Source organism: Bufo gargarizans, chromosome 11 (genome assembly GCF_014858855.1).
Source record: "Bufo gargarizans isolate SCDJY-AF-19 chromosome 11, ASM1485885v1, whole genome shotgun sequence".
Taxonomy (NCBI): Eukaryota; Metazoa; Chordata; class Amphibia; order Anura; family Bufonidae; genus Bufo; species Bufo gargarizans.
In genome coordinates this window covers 35,385,897-35,408,400 of record NC_058090.1, presented here as the reverse complement: position 1 = coordinate 35,408,400, position 22,504 = coordinate 35,385,897, and the positions used below count along the sequence as shown (strand labels likewise).

Genomic DNA, 22,504 nt, shown 5'->3' with positions numbered 1-22,504 from the left:
AGTCTGAATGGAGGCGGATCCGCTCAGACTGCATCAGTCTGGCGGCGTTCAGCCTCCGCTCCGCTCGCCTCCGCACGGACAGGCGGACAGCTGAACGCTGCTTGCAGCGTTCGGGTGTCCGCCTGGCCGTTCGGAGGCGTGCGGATCCGTGCGGATCCGTCCAGACTTTCAATGTAAGTCAATGGGGACGGATCCGTTTGAAGATGCCACAATGTGGCTCAATCTTCAAGCGGATCCGTCCCCCATTGACTTTACATTGAAAGTCTGAACGGATCCGCGCAGGCTACTTGCGCACTTGCGCACTTGCGAATTTTTTTAAAGTTATTAATGCAGACGGATCCGTACTGAACGGAGCCTCCGTCTGCATTAATATGAGCGGATCCGTTCAGAACGGATCCGCCCGAACGCTAGTGTGAAAGTAGCCTTAGAAAAATAGGCATGAGATAGATAAATATAGATAATAGATGCACTAAGATCAGAACAATTTACACATATAGTGAGATATTAAATAGAAAACACAAAACCTTGGCAAGAATCAAATTTTATTCCCATTTGTACTGAAATATTTTGGTTAGGACACCAACACATAGATACAGTGACTATGTTATCCGCGCCATTAATAACTCTTGTCGCCATTGAGAACGTCACGTTTCATCTGTCAGGACTGGTACGATGTATTTTGGCAACATTTTACAAGCTGAACAAGAAGAGAACCTTCTACATTTAGTGACATTTTATTTATGCATTCAGTGTCAAGTACATAATAAGTGCAAATATTCAGAGTCCATAAGTCCGCTAGGAACTACAGAGAATGGATTACAAATCGTAATAAACCGAACGAGCTGGACCTGTCTACCATACATGTAAATCGGATATCCCAATCCCTCACAACAGGAGTACTGCAAGTTGAATTCATACAAAAAAATAAAACGGAGAGAAGTACCGCACACTGATTTCACTTGTGCTGGAAAAACACGAAACATTAGTCTACAGTTCTACGTATATATATATATATTTATATCATTGAAATAACTCCCACCAGCGGGCCCAGAGACAATGAAGCAAGTCTGTTCTATTGCATCAATGCCCTAAGCATGAAGCCCTAGCCGCACGTCACACTAAGTTATAGAAGCGCTGCCGAGAATAGCAAAAAAAAAAAAAAACACGAAAAAAGGATAATAAATAAGAAATTTAAAAAAGAAGATATTTTACTTAGGCTTCCAACATCATGCACTTGTAAGCAACACAAAAAAGAAACACATCTAGTACACTTTTTGTATCTCTTCACTAGACTTTAGTGCTTGACACGGCTGATTGCAAGTATTCTAGTAGCGTTGAAGCAGGTTCACGGCTGCTCCTAGATTTATTTTTTTGATGTTTCCATAAACACAGAGTGTTGAAAAGAGAATGGTGCAATAATCTGTAAGTAAAATGTAGAACACAGCTGTCTCCACATTACACTCCACAATAAACCAAGAATTGACTGGACTAGATAGAACTATTTATTCCTTCTGTTTTGCACCAGGAATTTTAGCTTGAATTCTGCAAAACAAAACAAAAAAAGAAAATCATTGCTAGGTCGTTACATCAGATTTGCACTTTTTAAAGTTCAGTTTTAAAGTGTACCCGAGTTAAAAAAAAAAAATAAAAAAAAAAGTTTGCATAATAGCTGTGCTTCTTGGTACAATCAAAACTGCAAATAAACTGGTGTTTTTTGTTTGTTTTTTGGGGGGCTTCCCTAAAGTCTCTTTCAGCTATATTATTCCTCGTTTCAGCTGCAGAGATAGCTGCATTTCTCTCAGAAGCGGTGGGTGTCTCCCTTCTGTTGAATCTACCTTTATGCAATGACCTCACTTCCCACTATGTTTGTTTTCTTCTAGGGAACTCAGAAAGCTGATAAGGGGAGGGAGATCAGAATTACAGATACACAGGAGGCACTTATATTCTTCAGAAGATGTGTAAAGGCAGTGCTTCACTTTTATCAGGCTCAGGAGCTCAGATGGCTCTGACTCGGCCCCATTTCCTGTAAGACGTCTTCCCAGTCTGTTACCAAAGATGAATCTTGCCTGACAACAAGTAGTGGACTGCAAATACCCCTAGTGGCCATGACTTTATAGCTTTTTTTCAGGTGGATGCGGACATATCTTTTAAATGAAGTGATTTCGAAATTTGCTAGTTACACCATTCTCTAATAAATGAAATTAAATTGTGTTAAGGTGTCATAATAATGCTACTCCCGGGATACTAAAACCATAACCTCTTGGCCCGATAGCAGGGTGAAGAGCGGTGGTCTCCAACATATGGGCCAACAGGTTGGAGACCACTGATCTGGCAGAATTATATGGTGCAAGTAGCAAATGGCTATTGAGTCCTTCAGCACATGGTCCCGCTTAGTGCAGGTGAGTATGAATCTTCTGTTTTAGGAGACAGGCTGCAGGCATTAGATAAAAATGATTACCCGAAAATCCCTTTAAAGGGGTTGTCCCAAGATAAAAAAGATAAAAACACCCGCTATTTACAGAATAGGGGATAAGCAACAGACGAGTGAAGGTCCAACTGGTGGGGCCCCAACGATCACTAGAACGGGGCTTCCAAGTCCAATGAATAGAGAAGAAGTCAAGCATTCTTGCTCCCGCTTTATTCATTGCAGTGACCGAATGTGTATGTGTTCTCAGCAGGAGCGTTGCTAGGTTAAAATATTTGGGGCTAGGGCCCCTGATGTTTTGTCCCAGGCCCCAAAAATCCTGCCTGCCTGCTAGATACAACTGTTTTGCCGTCCTCAGGAGGACAATACAATTGAATCTAATGCCCTGCAAAGACTGAAGGACCTGTGACATGTGATCAGTTCTAAAAGCTGTAGCTGAAAAGGACCTGCGATGATGTCACCATCATGTGACCAGTGCAGGAGAGGATGGCTCAGCAGTGAAGAGAAGTCCTGGGAAGAAGCTGTGGTGAGGTCTGCTACATGAGGAGAGGTAAGGGAAGATTACTCATTGTGAGAGGCAGAGCAATGCTGGGAGTTGTAGTTATTTAACTGGAACTGTATGTTAGGGCTGGAGGGAGAGAAGTTATTTACATGGGCCAGTGGGGTGGACTGATGTTTTTTTACATGGGACTGAAAGGTGAGGGAGTGATGTTATTTACATGGGAATGCGTGTTGGAGGTGGCTAGGGCAGGGTAATGTTATTTACATTGGACTATATGTTGAAGGCGGCTGTGGGAGGGAGTGATATTATTTACATGAGACTGAATGTTGAGGGGTAATGTTAATTACATGGGACTGCATGTTGGAGGTGGTTGGGTAGGGGGTGATTTTATTTATATGGGACTGTATGTTAAAGGTGTCTGGGGGAGAGAGTGATGTTATTTACATGGGACTGAATATTGAGGGGGTGATATTATTTACATGGGACTATATAGATGGTGTAATGGTATTTAGATAGGACTCTATGGCGGAGGGAGGGAAATAATGTTATTTACATTGGACTGTATGGTGGAGGGGCAGAGGAATTATAATTTCTGAGGACACTAAACGGAGAAATATAACTACAGGTATAAATACTGGGGGAGCTTCAGGGTGAGCATTATAACAGTAAGGGGTATTATAAATACTGGGGGACTATAGGGGCATTTTAAATCCAGGGGACATTAGGCGTTCTTATTACTACTGGGGGCTCTATAGGAGGGTCTTATAGATCCACATTATTTTTATTAAGAGCACTATAGGGGGCCTTATTACTATTGAGGGGTCTGTAGAGAGCTTTATTACCACTCTGGGGACAATAGGGGGGCCTTATTTCTACTGGGGGCTCTGTGAGGACATTGTTAATACTGGAGGGCTCTTCTACTAATAGAGGCACTCTTGGGGAGCAATGTAACTTTTGGGGGCACTGTAGGGGGCAGTATTACTAATGAGGGCAGTCGAAGGGAATTACTATTGGTGGGACTATGAGGAGCACTATTACTATGGGGACGATTATCTGTATGGCACTCATTTTTCTTCAGGATAGTATTTGGGGGTACAGAAAAGTGAGGAAGCTAAGATGTCTGTGTGTCACACTCTGCAGAGACGAGGCAGCTGAGAGAAGTTGTCCGGACCGAATGGAGAAGATGATGACAGAGAAGATCTACATCAGAGGAGACACTGGGAGGAACTGGATGTGAGAGGTACGTGCTGCTGTAAAGCAAGTACAGTAAAATGTCTTCAGTGCTAGTGTTTGGGGGGGGCGGTTGGTTGACTTAGAGAGTTGGGCCATATTCATTGGGGCTTGGGCCCCGGATCTTTTGAGACCCTAGCAACGTCCTTGGTTCTCAATAGGGTAAGGGGAGTTAGCCACTGCCAGACATCTCACAAAAGGACTGGGCATGTTGAAATCCAAGTGCCTGATCTTTCTCTCCTTCAACATTTACCGTCGGAGGAGATTTGGGAGGCTCCCCATACACATCAGATGGACAGCCTGTTAAAATCGACAGTCTCAGGTGACATTTGTCTAAGGGCTCACGCCCGTTCCATGCACTGGGGACCACAAATTGTGGTCACCAATACACGGGCACTGTCTGTGTGGCTGGCGCAGACGGATGCAGACCCGTTCAACTTAAATAGGTCCGTGATCTGTCCACACGGCAAATAAATAGAACATGGGTTTGTTTGCGGGCCGCTATACGGGCACCGGACAACGATGTTCGTGTGCATGAGACCTAAGGCTTATGGTCACCTATAGTCATTTCACACAATTGGTGCACTGGAAAAATCCCCCAGCACATATATGTCAACGTGCCCATAGATCTTCATGTGTAAACGTATGCCAGAGTGGCCTTTAGCATAAAGGACGGAAGGAATAATATCACATTCACTTACTTTGCCACAATTGTGTTCATATTAGTTCTCACCAGCCCCAAATACTGGTCAATTTGTGCCTAAAAGAGGAGGATTTCCAGTAATTATTTAGTTATACAGGTTATTGGAAGTTATGAGCTCAGAACGATTCTTACCTGATACTTGTCATATACGGCTGGGAGAGAGAACATGGACACGACCGCTAAACAACAGAAGATAATATCCGCTCAGTGAAAAAGCATTGGACAACATAAAAAGTGATCGTCATTATTATTTTAAAGCACCATTCAATTCCAGGCTGCTCTGTTTTAAAGGGTTCTTTACAATATGGATTTCTAATAACTATTATTTCTGTTAAATAATAAATTATCTGACCGTTGAACATTTTCTGACTTTGATATAGTCACAACGTAACCTACAACTTCTTTCTTTCTTTCTTTCTTCTAACTATCTATCTATCTCATATATACTGTATCTATCTCATATCTATCTATCTAGTATCCATAGTTGCCAACTGTCCCAAATTTGCATAAGTGGGTGTTTTCGGGCGGGGTCTAGGCATTCCCGACGCAGGGTTTATAGGCTTCTGTTTAACCAAATGAAATATTGGTAAGTATGAATATCTTATTTATCTCCCTTCCTAAGCTCTCCACTCTTTCTACATCTGAGACTAACCTCCGTCATAATCCAAGCATCCTAATCCCGTCTCCAAGACTGCTCCCGTTCTCCGGAATGCTCTACCCCAGACAATCTGTTTCATTCCCAACGTCCACAGTTTTAAGCATGCCATTACGTGAAACAGATCTGGAAGGCTGCTCTGACCGGGAACAGCCTGTCGGACCCGTCCCTGCTGGACGCAGCCCTGCGCTGCTGGCATTCTGTCCGGCCCCATTCACTATAATGGCAGAGATCCAGCCGCAACCCGGCAAATATGCCGAGGAGTGGGCAGAAAAATACTACTGCACGCATCTGTATTAGCACTCAGCGGTATACCGTATCAGCTACACCTATCATATTCCCTTAGGTAACTCTTCACTACAGAATAACATAGAAGAAACGCCAATGTCAACAGAGCTTATTCAATGTTCTCTTTGGACACAAGATGTATATTATCTACCTCTATAGAAGCATTGCTTTCCTTACCCATGATGAGGAGCGTTAGCCCATTGAACAGAGCTCCGACATATGTCAGCAACCACATGAGTACAGCAAACTGGGGAGGAAATAAAGCAAAGAAGTTACCTGCTGGAGCCATGTGCACATCTTGAGCCGCAAACTAATGGAGTATGGCACAGAGATTCAAAGAACCACAAGGAGAGAACCTGTGTGCCATACAGCGCCCCCTACAGGTCCTGCACTAGACATAGTGCAGTTCCATCATACACTTGCAAACTGGCCATTATGATAAGAGGACTATCCACATAGACCAATTTGTAATGCATGTTGGGTTGGTCATCTCAAAGAGGCCGCATAGTAATTATACAGTAAGTTAAGACTATCTGTATTGGATGGACCTGGCAATGTATCAGTGTGCGATATTATAGTAATGGAGGTAACAAGATATATCACACATACCTTCAATGAATCCACAAGGTCCTGTACTAGGAAAAGTCTCCTGAGCTCTCGGACGATGCTGTTTGTGTACGCTTGGAGGCAGTCTGTGTACTTCTGGATCTGTTCTTGAGAGAGGGAGATCTCAATGTCCAAGTAGTTTCTGAAAAATATCAAGTACAGCTATCATTAAAGGGGTTGCCCCATGAAAAATATTATACCTTTATGAAACCAGCACCTGGAGCTGAATACTTTTGTAATTGCATATACTTAAAAATTTTGTATAGCCACTGAGTTATTCAATAAAATGTGTCTGTACAGCGCCACCTGTTGTTTTTTTCCCCTTATTTCTTTGACCTGCTCACTGAGATGGCCGCACATGCTCAGTTCTTCAACTGCCTCCTGAGCTGTGATAGGGAGAGCACGGACGCGCCCCCTGCAGCAGAAGAAAAGACCCCGCCCCCCTTCCTTGAGCTGTCAGCTTGATATAAATCTAGCAGAGCAATGAATGTGGAGATCTCTGGATCCATGTGAGGTACGGGGCTGGTTCTAGCTTTGTTAGGAAGAGACTGTCATGTACAATGTGATGTCTGAGTTTCATTTTTTTACATTAATAATGGGATAACCCCTTTAATTTTACTTGGCAGATAAATACTTGCATCCCCATGTAATAATAATTCTGGAACATCTATTCTATGGCTCTATGTTGTGCCAGTCCTATATTATTATTTCTGCTAGAAGAACAAATTGCTAGCAGTTTGCAATGCAGGCGTGCAGCAGGGTGTCACCAGTTTTTTTTTGCATTTGCTTGATCCAAGGTATTCTATTTTATACTTTTGGTAAGAAACCACTTACTTGAATGGATGTCCTTCATCGGTTTTCTGTACAGCTTGTAAGACTGACTTGTAGATTCTGAAGCTGATTGTGGCTGAGAGGGCAGCAAGGGCTAAGTAGGCGATGACACTGACCACGCTGAATTGAGTCAAGGAGAAAAGCATCAAAAGGACACTTCCAAAGACAATGCTGGTCTGCTTCACATCTCGCCAGTATAATAAGTCTATAGCTGTAGAGAGAGATCAGATTGGGGATACAAATTTAGGAAAGAAGTGGAAATAGATACTTTACTCTGAATCATGCTATAAAAATAGATAGACAACTCATTATAGACATGTTCCATGTGTCATCAAGTAAGCAGCTCTGAACACACACATCTGTACACATAATTGGAAAAACGTACAAGTCTACTTTAACACTGGCGTTTTGGCTTTCCGTTTGTGAGATCCGTTCAGGGGTCTCATAAGCGGTCCAAAACGGATCAGTTTTGCCCTAATGCATTATGAATGGATAAGGATCCGCTCAGAATGCTTCAGTTTGCCTCCGTTCTGTCTCCATTCCGCTTTGGAGGCGGACACCAAAACGCTGCTTGCAGCGTTTTGTTGTCCGTCTGACGAAACTGAGCCAAACGGATCCGTCCTGGCACACAATGTAAGTCAATGGGGACGGATCCGTTTTCTATGACACAATCTGGCACAAAAGAAAACGTATCCGTCCTCCATTGACTTTCAATGGTGTTTAAGACGGATCCGTCTTGGCTATGTTACAGATAATACAAATGGATCCGTTCTGAATGGATGCAGACGGTTGTATTATCTGAACGGATCCGTCTGTGCAGATACATGACGGATACGCACCAAACGCAAGTATGAAAGTTAACCACAAGACAAGCAAGTTTAAAGGGGTTCTCCAGGATTTTCATAGTGAAGGCCTATCCTCTGGAGATTGGAGGGGGACGGACTCCCGGCACCCCTGCCAAATCAACTGTTTGAAGAAGCCGATGGAGCCTCCTCGCAGCTTACCAAGCACAGCGCCGTACATTTGATTGCAGCTGTGCTTGGTATTGCAGCTCAGCCCCATTTTCTTGGATGGGAATGAGCTGCGTCGAGGCCATGTGACCGATGTGCGGTGACGTCACTGGCCTAGGAATAAAGTGGGACTCCAACCAATCTCATATTGATGAGCTATTTTGAGGATAGACCATCAATATGAAAATCCTGGATGACCCTTTTAAATGGGTTCTCCAGAGGAAAAAATGTGTGGAAATGTGGCAGCACTGGTGTGTCTACAGGATTTAAAAAAAAATCTAGATCCAACATACCAACATAAAGGGAATAATTTTAAAGTAAGGATACCACCGTGTAGGTTAGTTACCCTGAAACATAACCATATCATTCTTGTGGAAATCTGGTCCTGAAATGGAATCCTGAAAATGGTTCTCTTTATTTTTATACAAATAAGGTTTTCGATGCACCTTGGGTGTTGCCACTCCGTTTGGTGCACCTGGCTTCTTCTGCGTCATCGCTAATGGCCCTGAAATCTCAGGCACTGTCAATCAAACAAGAGGGGTAGGCACTGGGCAGTGTTACTGGAGGAGAGATGGGGCACCAAACCTAAAGGCCCCACCTATTGTGCACCAAAAACTTTATTTGCATAAAAATAAAAAGAAGCAATTCTCGGGACTAAGAGGATAAGATTTTCACAAGAAAGGTATGGTTATTATTTGGGGCACCTACCCTATAGGGCGGTATGCTTACTTTGATAACATGGTTACAGTTCTCTTCTTTTTGGGTTATTATGTTTGGCTTCCACCACCACCTTACAAGATCCTTTCTGTTTTTAGGCCACCTAAGCCCTCTCTACTTACACATGGCAAACGAACAGTATGAGGCCGTTGTATTAATCTGTACATCGGTCATTCCATATACTTAAAGGTTATGTAAATCTTTGGGGGCAATTTTTTATTGCATTCTACAGATTTTCAGCTAAAAATCCATTATATCAATTGGTCTTTATTAAAAATTTAGAACCACTGTCTTTGCGCAGCTTGAGATTCTCTAGTAGCAGGATCTGAATCTTCACTCTGTTCCGTCAGGCAGCTCAGCTGACGGCTTCTTATCTCTGATCTTATAAACACTCATTACAGCTCAATTCTTATCTTACTGATAAGAATGCGCTTAAATAAGTGTTTATGACCTTTTAGCAATTTAAAGATAAGATTTATTAGATGACCGGCACAAAGGGAAAGTAACATTCACACAGCTAGACAAACGGTTAACCGTTGGTGACAGAACACCTCAATATTTTTAATAAAGACCAATTGAAAAAAGATTTTTAGCCCAAAACGAGTAAAATACAATCATTAAAAAAATTGCACCCAAAGGTGTACATAGCCCTTATTCAAGAAATTCTAAAGTTCAGGACCTTCAGGACCCCAGACGCTATATGATGCTTTGATTAAGGCCACATGTACATGACTGTATTCTCGGTCCGCCTCCAATCCACATTTTTTTGCAGATTTGATGTAGCCTGCATCTGTGTGTTCATTCAACGGCTCTGCAAAAAAGATAGAACATATCCTGTTTTTGTCCATTTTGCGGACAAGAATAGGACATTTCTACGAGAGGTGAAAAAAAAAAAAACGTTGACATGCACACGGTTGGCATCTGTATCTTGCGGATTCGCTGTTTGCGACCGCAAAACACATACAGTTGTTTTCATGGGGCCTAAAGAGGTTGTCTAACCACAGACAACCCCTTTCGTTCGGGAGCCCATCTGGAAAACAACAGATGACAGAGGCACTTGCTGGGTTAACGCCATTCAGGCAAATGTCTGTCCTTGCAGATGTGGATGACAAGTGCGCCAGAATGGCTCTCCGCTGGTGGGTCCATGTGTCCTAACTGGGCTTATGGAAAAGGGCTTGTCTTCACGAGGCAATGCTTTTAATCAAGCCTATTTACGCTCAACTTTCTTTGTATATACCGGTAAAATTGTCTCTCTTTATCTTCATAGCAAGGACCGCGTGGGCTAAGGAAGCAATTACAAGCCAGACAAATTATAGCACCCTTCCATTAGGAAATCAATGGCAGAGGAGAGGCACATGGTATGCATGTTACTATCTAGAATTTTTTTGATTTTCATTCCATCAGTTTTTTTTTATTTGCTTTATGCGTTACTAGCAATTAAACAAGGAATGATGTCCAGGTGGCTGCAGTGGTCGACTGCAAATGTGCTCATTGCTAGGAAAATGGCTTTTAGATGAAAAATTATGCCTGCACATACAGTGCATGGTCTCTTGTTCCATACACGCAACATATTTTTTTTTCTTCTTCAGTGTTTAAGAGGCAATTCTGTTTTTCAAAGTTAAATAAGCATTACTGCAGGGAGAAAATGCATTTCTTCCATGTTTTGTTCCACAGACAATTATCCTACTTACAGTAATATTCATGGAGACGTCATACACCTTGTATTGAAAGACTTCTTATAGTGATCTGAAATTCATTTTAGGCCTCTTGCACACAAACGTTTTTTTTATTTCGTTTACGTTCCGTATACAGACCCATTCATTTCCATGGATCCACAAAAAAACCCGAAAAGGTACTCCAAATGCATTCCGTTTCCGTATTTCCGTTCAAAGATAGAACATGTCCTATTATTGTCCGTATAACAGACAAGGATAGTACTGTTCTATTAGGGGCCAGATGTTCCATTCCGCAAAAAACGGAATGCACACGGACGTCACCCGTATTTTTTGCAGGATCCGTTTTTTGCTGACTGCAAAATACTGAAAAAGCCATACGGTCGTGTGCAAGAGGCCTAACTCATTTAAAAAAAATGGAAATCGAATAAATGGAGAACCTTCAAACATAATGTACAATTGGGAGCACGTCCCTTTCTAAGACGTCCACTCTAAAAGGCATAACAATGATTGCAAGTGTAATATTAAAAGAACAATATATCACTTAAAAAAATATTTTTTTAAAAATCCTATAACAATACTTTCCTCTCCACAGGAATGGTAGCCAGGGGCACCTGCTATAAACTTGAACATCTACCACAATGGCTGCCTGTGCAAGGGCGTATCAGGCTCACATCAGTCCTTATGAGGGTTGGGTAGGATGTATGACTAGGCTCTGCAATCTCTGTCCCTCTAGCTGTTCTAAAAGTACAACCCCCAGTATGTACACTTGCTTGGGTGTTCCCAGAACTACCATAGAGATGAATGGATCATGCTGGGAGTTGTAATTTCACAATAGCTGAAGTGCCGTAGGTTGTTGACTCCTGATTTATCTACTGACGGCCAGAGCATTGTGCTTGAAACTGATTTTCCTAGTGTTTTATATTGATGACCTATCCTTATGATAGGTCATCAGTATGTGATCGGTGGGGGTCCCTCCAAACCCCCACCGATCAGCTGCTTGAAGAGGCTGCGGCTCTCCAGTGAGCGATGCAGCCTCCTCGCAAATTACCGTAGGCCAGACCTCCTAAGTGTCCCTCTTTTAGAGGGACAGTCCCTAATTTGGGCCCAAGTCCCTCCGTCTGCCTTTTCTCCTTAAATGTCCCTCTTTTTGATCTAAGGTATAGATTTGCACTGTTACATTTACAATATTAATCAAGAAAGTGTCTGGTTCCTATCTGTATATTAGACCCTGCCTTGTATATTATTTCATTACTTAGTGGAATTTGACTTTTAGAGATTTCTATATTCCGATAATTTTTGAGCTATTGTGCACAAAGAAAACTAGTAAAGTGTATAAATATACAGGAAAAATTGACTTTCACACAACGAACCATAAGTGTCCCTCTTTGACAGTCCACAAAGTTGGGAGGTATGCCCTAGGCCAGTGACATCACATTCATCAGTCACCATGGCCTAGACACAGTTCAATCCCATTCAAGTGCATGAGTCTAAGTTGCAGTACCAAGCACAACCACTATACAATGGACGGTGCCATGCTTGGTAAGGCTACTTTCACACTAGCGTTCGGGCGGATCCGTTCTGAACGGATCCGCTCATATTAATGCAGACGGAGGCTCCGTTCAGTACGGATCCGTCTGCATTAATAACTTTTAAAAAATTCGCAAGTGCGAAAGTAGCCTGCGCGGATCCATTCAGACTTTCAATGTAAAGTCAATGGGGGACGGATCCGCTTGAAGATTGAGCCACATTGTGGCATCTTCAAACGGATCCGTCCCCATTGACTTACATTGAAAGTCTGGACGGATCCGCACGGATCCGCACGCCTCCGAACGGCCAGGCGGACACCCGAACGCTGCAAGCAGCGTTCAGCTGTCCGCCTGTCCGTGCGGAGGCGAGCGGAGCGGAGGCTGAACGCCGCCAGACTGATGCAGTCTGAGCGGATCCGCCTCCATTCAGACTGCATCAGGGCTGGACGGCTGCGTTCGGGTCCGCTCGTGAGCTCCTTCAAACGGAGCTCACGAACGGAAACCCGAACGCTAGTGTGAAAGTAGCCTAAGCTGCAAGAAGGTGCAGCACTCATAGAAGCCTGGTGTCAGACTCCCACGATCACATACTGATGACAAAAGTGAGGGCATCAGTACAAAACACTTGGAAAACCCCTTTAAAAATGTATTGTAAGGGTATTTTTAAGTACTGATTAGTTCTGTCCCTATTAATTCTGTCTCTTTATATTACTTTTAATCTCTATAATAAAGTTTCCCTTGTAATGTAGTGGGTTAGAGAAGTAGTCATCCCCCATTGTGCTGATAAGACTACATTCCTGAGTGATTTCAGAGACATATGTGATGCACACTGTCATCGCAATTCATACGATTTCCTTCTTTGTGTGGTGCCAAATCAATTAGAAGTATAAGTATGCACAAAAACCCATCTCTCATAACACTGGAGGAGGGGCCGATGGAAATAACTCTGGTCTGCATACATATGCTGGGGGGGATCCAACTGGAACCTCATCCTAGGTGGATGTAAGTATTGATTTGCCCCATCTCTTGTACACCCTGGGGGTCAATCATATGTTATAATGTGGTAGACAGCCATGTGTTATAGCATGATCGACGGAGTCTCACCCCATTTAGGCCATTTATTCTGTACATACTGTATGTGCTTTGTCTGTGTTATCACTTATATTTAATCACACTTAGTAAATATATTTATTCACTTAGCCTGTGTAAGCTTCTTCATTCTCAAATCTTTTGAATTCACGCTTTGAAACAAAAAAAAAAAAATAGGAACTACCTAGTCCTCCAGGAACAAGGGAGCTATAGGCTAATATCTGCCTTTACTCCTGTCCCTCCAACCATCTACCATTTGGAAACATATTGTCATTTCTGTGCAAGAAATACTCTGTCATGAAGATTAATTCCTATTCATGGAATCTGGAAATTGTTGATTTAATATTGATTTACATTCTGGTAAATGCGAAACGATCTGTTGGTTTACATAATGTTTTTGTCTTTTGTTAAACATATAAAAAAAAACGTATATGTGAAATCGATGCTTCAGACTGATGCCATACAGTGGTGCCCATTACCATAGAGTTCCATTGTAAAAAGAAATGTATACGTTAGCAAATCGGGGAGGCAACGTGTGGCACTCCAGCTGTTGTGAAACTACAATTCCCAGCATGCTCTATATATTTCTGAGAGTTCTAAGGAAGGCCTCATGCACACGACAGTTTTTTTTCACGGCCCGCAAAAACGGGGTCCGTGGGTCTGTGATCCGTGACCGTTTTTTTCGTCCGTGGGTCTTCCTTGATTTTTGGAGGATCCACGGACATGAAAAAAAAGTCGTTTTGGTGTCCGCCTGGCCGTGCGGAGCCAAACGGATCCGTCCTGAATTACAATGCAAGTCAATGGGGACGGATCCGTTTGATGTTGACACAATATGGTGCCATTTCAAACTGATCCGTCCCCATTGACTTTCAATGTAAAGTCTGGAGTTCTTTTATACCATCGGATTGGAGTTTTCTCCAATCCGATGGTATATTTTAACTTGAAGCGTCCCCATCACCATGGGAACGCCTCTATGTTAGAATATACTGTCGGATATGAGCTACTTCGTGAACCTCAGATCCGACAGTATATTCTAACACAGAGGCGTTCCCATGGTGATGGGGACGCTTCAGGTTAGAATACACTACAAACTTTGTACAAGACTGCCCCCTGCTGCCTGGCAGCACCCGATCTCTTACTGGGGGATATGATAGCACAATTAACCCCTTTAGGTGCGGCACCTAAAGGGGTTAATTGTACTATCATATTCCCCTGTAAGAGATCAGGGCTGCCAGGCAGCAGGGGGCAGCCCCCCCCTCCCCAGTTTGAATATCGTTGGTGGCACAGTGTGCCCCCACCATCGCCCCCCCTCCCTTCCTCTATTGTATTAAATCGTTGGTGGCACAGTGTGCCAACCACCATCGGCCCCCCTCCCTCCCTCTATTGTATTAAATCGTTGGTGGCACAGTGTGCCAACCACCATCGGCCCCCCTCCCTCCCTCTATTGTATTAAATCGTTGGTGGCACAGTGTGCCAACCACCATCGCCCCCCCCTCCCTCTATAGCAGTAACATTGGTGGCAGTGTGCGGTCTCAACAGTAGAAGATTCATACTTACCTGCTTGCTGCTGCGATGTCTGTGTCCGGCCGGGAGCTCCTCCTACTGGTAAGTGAAAGGTCTGTGCGGCGCATTGCTAAAGAACTGTCACTTACCAGTAGGAGGAGCTCCCGGCCGTTCACAGACATCGCAGCAGCAAGCAGGTAAGTATGAATCTTCTACTGTTGAGACCGCACACTGCCACTAATGTTACTGCTATAGAGGGAGGGGGGGGGCCATGGTGGTTGGCACACTGTGCCACCAACGATTTAATACAATAGAGGGAGGGAGGGGGGCCGATGGTGGTTGGCACACTGTGCCACCAACGATTTAATACAATAGAGGGAGGGAGGGGGGCCGATGGTGGTTGGCACACTGTGCCACCAACGATTTAATACAATAGAGGGAGGGGGGGCGATGGTGGGGGCACACTGTGCCACCAACGATATTCAAACTGGGGAGGGGAGGGGGGGGGGCTGCCCCCTGCTGCCTGGCAGCCCTGATCTCTTACAGGGGAATATGATAGTACAATTAACCCCTTTAGGTGCCGCACCTGAAGGGGTTAATTGTGCTATCATATCCCCCTGTAAGAGATCGGGTGCTGCCAGGCAGCAGGGGGCAGTCTTGTACAAAGTTTGCAGTGTATTCTAACTAGAAGCGCCCCCATCACCATGGGAACGCTTCTGTGTTAGAATATACTGTCGGAAATGAGTTTTCACGAAGTGAAAACTTAGATCAGAAAAAGCTTTTATGCAGACGGATCTTCGGATCCGTCTGTATGAAAGCAACCTACGGCCACGGATCACGGACACGGATGCCAATCTTGTGTGCATCCGTGTTCTTTCACGGACCCATTGACTTGAATGGGTCCGTGAACCGTTGTCCGTCAAAAAAATAGGACAGGTCATATTTTTTTGACGGACAGGATACACGGATCACGGCCTCGGCTGCAAAACAGTGCATTTTCCGATTTTTCCACGGACCCATTAAAAGTCAATGGGTCCGCGAAAAAAAACGGAAAACGGCACAACGGCCACGGATGCACACAACGGTCGTGTGCATGAGGCCAAAAGCAGATCAAGTATGCATGGTGGGAGTTCTAGTTTCTGGACAGCTGGAGTCTCCAAGGTTCCCCACCCCTGAATATGTCCTTTTTTTTTTTTACCAGACTCTGCAGGATGGAAAAAGCATAGTGTGTTACACTTTTGTATCCTTTTTTTTTTTAAACGTATATGTTAGGAAAAAAGTGATGTGAACCCAGCTTTTAATGGGCAATTCAGGATTACATGTCTTTTAATGACTCAATTAGAGACATTGAGCAATACCTCCAATAAAGGGATCCTGACACTGTGAAAATGGACGGGCACTTTTGACTCTGAATAGCATACGACTTTGAATGGCCGACCATGACAACTTGCTGGATTTAATAAAGTCATGGCTGCATATATACAAACCTATGGAAATGCACCAAGTCATATCCCAATCTTAGCTGAAGGTATCTGCAGGGATCAGCAACCTCTGGCGCTCCAGCTGTCCAGAAACTACAACTCTCAGAATGCTTCATTCACTTCTACGGGAGTGAAAAGAACAGCCAAACGTTTGCAGGCTGGGAGTTGTAGGTTCACAGCAGCAGTGCCGAAGGTTGCTGATCCCTGACTTAGAGCATTGGTAAGCTCCACCGCTTGTTTTCTCCGTGATATAATTTTTTGACAAATAAGTGATTCTCCGTTATTTTTTCAGTTTTTTACTCCTTGCCTCATTTGTTTGATCTTTAGTTATCAATGATACCCTAATGGAGTGTTCCTGCAGGCCTCCATAGGAAAGTAATGAATGTCCCATAGGCTGCAATGGTAATGTAAGTGTAAAAAAATTTAGAAAACAATCAAAAATAAAGATCATTTGCTTTTAAAATATAAACATATTTATCACATACGGTGAATGCAATAACAGAAAAAAAAACTATTAAAATGGCTGATCTACTGGTTGTTGTTTTTTGTCGCTTCACCTGCCCTAAAAAACTGAATAGAAAGTTGCCAAAAAGGTATACACAAACACACTTCAAAATTGTATCATTGAAAACTAAAGATCACCCCAAAAACAAATGAGCAATGCAAAAATCAGTTTTTTTCAAAGGTTTTATTTTTTTTGCAAGTATTAGAACACAAGAAAAACTATACAAATGCAGTATTATTGTAATCAAACTGACCTGGAAAATGAGAACAGGTCAGTTTTACTGCATAGGGAATGCTGTAAAAACAACATCCATAAAACCGTGGCAGAATATATATATATATATATTTTTTTTTTTACCAATTTCATCTTATTTGGAAGTTTTTTGCAGATTCCCACTACATCATATGCAATGTGAATGGCTATGTGAATGTAAAAATAAAAAAAGTTATGGCTCTGAAAAGGCAGGAAGTATAAAACCAAAGTGCAAAAACGAAAAAACTTGAAAGGAGCCTTGAAAGGGTTAACAAAGCTAAAAGTATTGCTTTCCTCTGGAGGAATTAGCATGATAAGAAAGCAAAACAGAAGATTAGGATAAAAATTGCTGTAGCTATAGGGGGTTCAGAAGTAGCTGATCCTGGTGTCTAAGGGCTATATTACATTTAACGATTTTGCCGTGCTATTACATGCAGCGATCTCCTCCACAGTATGGGGAGACATGATCGTTATACCATCGCTCATCCCCATACTGACTCATTATCTGCTGGCAGCAGATCGTGATTAGATCTCATGATTAGATCTCATGATCTGCCGCCGGCAAACAATGATTTTTTAAGCTTGCTTAAAAATCTGGACTGCCTGATGTGGGTATTCTGCCACAGTATTAGGGTCCATTCACACGTCCGTTGTTTCTTTCCTGATCTGTTCCGTTTTTTGCGGAACAGATCTGGACCCATTCATTTTCAATGGGTCCTGAAAAAAATCGGACAGCACAATGTCTGATTTTTTTTCAGGACCCATTGAAAATGAATGGGTACAGATCTGGTCCAGATCTGTTCCGCAAAAAACGGAACAGATCAGGAAAGAAACAACGGACGTGTGAATGGACCCTTACACTGCCAGATCACCACTAACAAACGTTCCTAGGATCTACGAACAATAAGCCAGTATAAAGGATGTTAGACACCCCAATCATGCAGACGATTGTCGGGAGGGAAGTGTTCTTTCCTGGCAATCGCCTGCTCGCTTGCTGAGGAGATCGCTGCTATTACATGCAACGATCTCCTCAGCAACATGAGGAGTGATTGCTATGCCATCGCTTGCCCTCATGCTGTACAGTGGTTTGCCAGTGGCAGATTGCTATTAGACAGCTGGCAAATCCTGATCTTTCAGCATGTTGAAAGATCTGGATTGCCAAATGAATCGGCAGCGGGATCACATTGCAATACTGGCTTAAAGACCCCTCTACCACATGAGCAGACACTGGTATTATAAATGGCACATTATAAGTAGAGGTAGATGTTGCATTAGAGCCAGCAGCTTCACATTATGCCCCTGCTCAAGAGAGAGCATTTACCACAGTTCAGTTTGCTGTCTAAAATGTGGGGGCTCCTTTCTGACTATACTGTGGGGTCCTATGAATTTAAGTTACTCCCCTGCATATCACAGTCAAGATGGAAAGAATGTTCTTCTGTATATTCTTACTGCAACAGCGGCTGCTGTGCGCCGCTGTTCCCCTGCTTACCGCTGCAGTCCCGGGCGCCGTGTTCAGCATTGATCTGCTGCCAGTGCTTCCCATCCACCGCTGCAGTTCTGGGCTCTGTCTGTGTAGGTACTGTTGTTCTGGGATCCGCTCCACAGTTTCCTCTCAGCCCTGGCCACAGCATGCTTGCTGCTTGTTTCCTGCAGCACTTCCTTAAGGGCCGGCACGCATCACTTCCTGTGCTTTATGGGTAAGGTCATGTGATCTTGCTGACCAATCCTAGCCCTCCTGCACATATATAAGTGGCTCAGCCCTCTTCCCAGATTCCTCAGTGTCCTGCTCAGGTTCCTGTTAGCCGCTTGTGTTCCTGGACGCTGCTACCTGTTTGATCCCTGCCTTGACGCTCCTGTTGCCAACCCGGATTTCCTGACCTGTGCCGCCTGCCCTGCCCTGACCTATTGCCTGTCTGACTTTGCCTCTGCCTCAACCTTTGGTCCTGCACTGTTGCTCCTGGTTATGACTCAGCCTGCTGACAACTCCTGTACCTCTGGTACCTTTCTCAGGTACCTCCTGGACCAGCTGCCTTGTGTGCCTATCCTCCTCAAGAGGTAATAACCTGGTATTCCCCTCTGGAAAGTCTATCCCCACCATCAGGGGTACTGTGAAGATCGAGGGGTTCACTTAGACAACGCCCTTAGAGGAGGTAGGACACATGGCACAGTGAGTTCACACCCGCTGGTTCGTGACACTCACTTTTTATTACATCTTTTTCCACTGCATAATGAATTATTCAAATAACTTTCTAATACCCAATATTCCAATTTTTCTAAAATTTCTAAACTTATTTTCCTCATTCTAAGGCCTCATGCATACGGCTGTTTGGGTCCACATCCGAGCCACAGTTTTGACAGGTCGGATGCGGACCCATTCACTTCAATGAGTCCGCATCCGTCGCTCTGTTCCGTGGCCCCCCTAAAAAAATATAACCTGTCCCATTCTTGTCCACGCTTTGCGGACAAGAATAGGCCTTTATATTGCCGGCTTCCGTTCCGCAAATTGCGGAAGGCAACACGGACGGCTTCCGTTTTTGCAGATCTGCGGTTTTTGGACTGCAAAAAAACAGCACGGTCGTGTGCATGAGGCCTAAAGCTGGCCATAGGCAAGAGATATGAACTACAAATGGCCACTAGCCATAAAAACATCAGTAGATCTTTTATTTATTTTTTTTAGATTATCTGTGGACAGTCAATCTCTTGAATTAGGCCTCCTGCACACTACCACATGGCTTTTTCAGTGTTTTGCGGTCTGCTTTTCAGGGATCCATTGTTCTGTTATTGGTTTCCGTTTTTTCTGTATGGCATACAGTAATTGCATATAAAAAATTCGGCTGGGCATAACATTTTTAATAGACGGTTCCGCAAAAATAGAATGGATACGGAAGATATATGGATGCATTTCCGTATGTGTTCCTTTTTTTGCGGACCCATTGACTTGAATGGAGCCACGGAACGTGATTTGCAGGCAATAATAGGACATGTTCTATCTTTCAACGGAATGGAAATATGGAGTACATTCCGTTTTATTTTTGCGGAACCATTGAAATGAATGCCTCTGTATACGGAACGCAAAAAAACGGCCAGTAAAACAGAAAAAAAAAAACTTGTGTGCAGGAGGCCTCAAACAAATTATTAGAGGCATAGCTTGAAGTTCCTGGGCCTCGCCTACCAAGTGCCATTTATAGTAGCAATACCAGATGGCCCTATAGGCACTAGAGCTGGGATGAAGGGCTACCTCTACAATCAGCACCCCTTATAGCCAGACCCCTGTACGAACCAATAAATGGTTAACCGTAAAGAGATATATACCTCCCAGAATACAAATCACCAAAGAAGGATCAGTGTAGCCACCGAACAGGCAAGGAATGCTGTGGGATTCAGGCTCTGAAGCCTGAAGAAAAGTGAATGCAACCCTTTACTATAATACAGGCTCTGAATGTATTTACTCAATAATGGTATGAATTATTCAACTTTTTATGCAAATAAAAATCAATATAGTTAAATTAATCCTAAAATGTATTAAAAGTATCAGTGCTATGCGGTTCACTGATATTCCTGCCCTTTTTTTCAGATACATAACTTCTGCTTTAACACTAAGGGACAAGAGTACATCCAAATTTATAGGCTGCTGTTTTTGTGTAGTTTATGAAAACCAATGATAGGCTTATTATAGGGGAATTACTGCCAGAAGCCATACCTCCCTTTTGGAGAACAGGTCTCAATTTTTGACCCAAATCCCTCTGTCCTAATTTGCTACCTAATCGTCTGGTTCCATTACAATAACACCCATTAGAGTACCCCAGTAATATGAATTCCCCCACTAATGACCCCCAGAATTAATAATGCCCCAATTAGTGCCCCCAGTAAAAGTATTGCCCCCCAGTAAGAGTAATGGCCCCATTAGTGCCCCCCAGTAAGAATAATATGATTTATTTATTTTTATTAACACAAGTTGGGGGGGGGGGGGGGTAGGGAAAGGCTGTACTAATGAGCTCTCCACAGTGGAAATGCTCATTAGTAACAGGCCTTGTAGTAAAAAAATTACTGGTACCGGCAGGACCACTAAAATACCATCCGGGTGGCAACCCTAGGCCGAACCGGGAAGAGGACTGAAAGATTTTATTGTCAGGACCCCCCTTAACTCATTTTATACAGTGATGCGTGTAGGAAACGAGCTGTGCGGAAGCATTTATCACCTATCTGCTGCTGGGACCCCAACAGAACTTCGGACTCTGATCCCTCCAGCCACGGCTAGGAGGAGTTTAAATTGAATTTGAATTGCGCTTTAATAATAATGTAAAAAACCTGAGAGGGTGAGATGACAGCGTAGGGACCCTATATACTCTCTTTACCCGGCTGTGGCTGGCATCCTTTGCATTGAGCGCTTTGCCTTTGGCCAATGAAGTTAGTTCCTTAGCATTTTACACACTCAGAAAAGTAATATGACTTCTGTTAATGCCCCATTAGCGTCCCCTACACATGTATTATCGCTCACACATTTCTGTGCATGGACTCGACATACTAGGTTTCTACAGTCACTCGGTGTTTCCGGTTGTGTGAGGCACCGTATCAGCTCAGGATCTTCATCGGTGCAGTATGGGCCCAAAACAGTCACCGTGAATCTGTAATCCAGAAGTCTGCACAAGCCCTAAAGCGGCTGTATGACAGCGAACAGAAAACTTCACGTTTAAAGGATGGTTGAAAAGAACCTTTGTCTGATGCTCTCAACCTTTCTGAGAAAGCGGTGGATCACCATGGCACAGCACAAAAGCGAACGTTACTACCATGGTAATCTCTTGCCCAATCTACACTGGACAGCTTTCTTCCTAAAGACTCCACCGTTTCCTAGCATTTCCAAACGTACACACGCCCTTCTATCAGGTCATTTCTTCACATGGTCTAGATGGTGTTTGGGGGGGAAACACTCATTAATGCTAAAACTTCTCTTCCCCTCTATTCCTGCAAGAGTTCATTAATCCAGGCTGGAGATTGTGATATTGGATATTCTAAATGTCTGAAACTGGTGAGAAAATACCATACGGAACCGGTGTCTTGCCTCCTAAAGTGGTATCTTTAGAGGGAACACAATAATTGGGGACAGGACATGTAGAACGCTCTGATGTCCTATAGTGGTCCATAAGCACGACTGAGTTGTGAAGTCCACACCTCAAGTTGCATGGGCTTCAGTTGGGAAATGGGTTGGGTTACTGGGAATATTTAGGGTTTCCCACCTTATAAAGATATGTAGTATTGCTAGGATATACCAGGGTATAGTCCAGATTCTGGGAACCCCACCCAGCGATCCTGGCCACCCAGCTGCCCCATTTACTTGACTTAGGCCATGCTGCTGTTTGTTACACAGTGGGGCGTGACTGTGCAGGGGATAAATAGTGAAAGGGACCCAGCGCTACCCCCAACACTGCCTCCCCTTCATTCTCAGGATGGGTGGGAGTCCAAGAGGTTGCACACCTGCCATCACGTTATTCTGGAGAGCAGCTACTCTCT

At 43.6% G+C, this 22,504-nt stretch overlaps 1 protein-coding gene across 1 annotated transcript in view; it reads right to left on the bottom strand.

Annotated features, from left to right (window-relative positions):
* Positions 1-546: 546 nt before the first annotated feature.
* Positions 547-22,504, bottom strand: part of RTN1 (reticulon 1) — a 168,288-nt gene continuing 146,330 nt past the window's right edge. The window contains 6 exon segments of the mRNA XM_044271246.1: positions 547-1,542; positions 4,859-4,917; positions 4,993-5,039; positions 5,981-6,050; positions 6,413-6,551; positions 7,244-7,451. Of these exon segments, the coding sequence (XP_044127181.1) occupies positions 1,503-1,542; positions 4,859-4,917; positions 4,993-5,039; positions 5,981-6,050; positions 6,413-6,551; positions 7,244-7,451 (563 nt within the window). The 3' untranslated portion in view covers positions 547-1,502.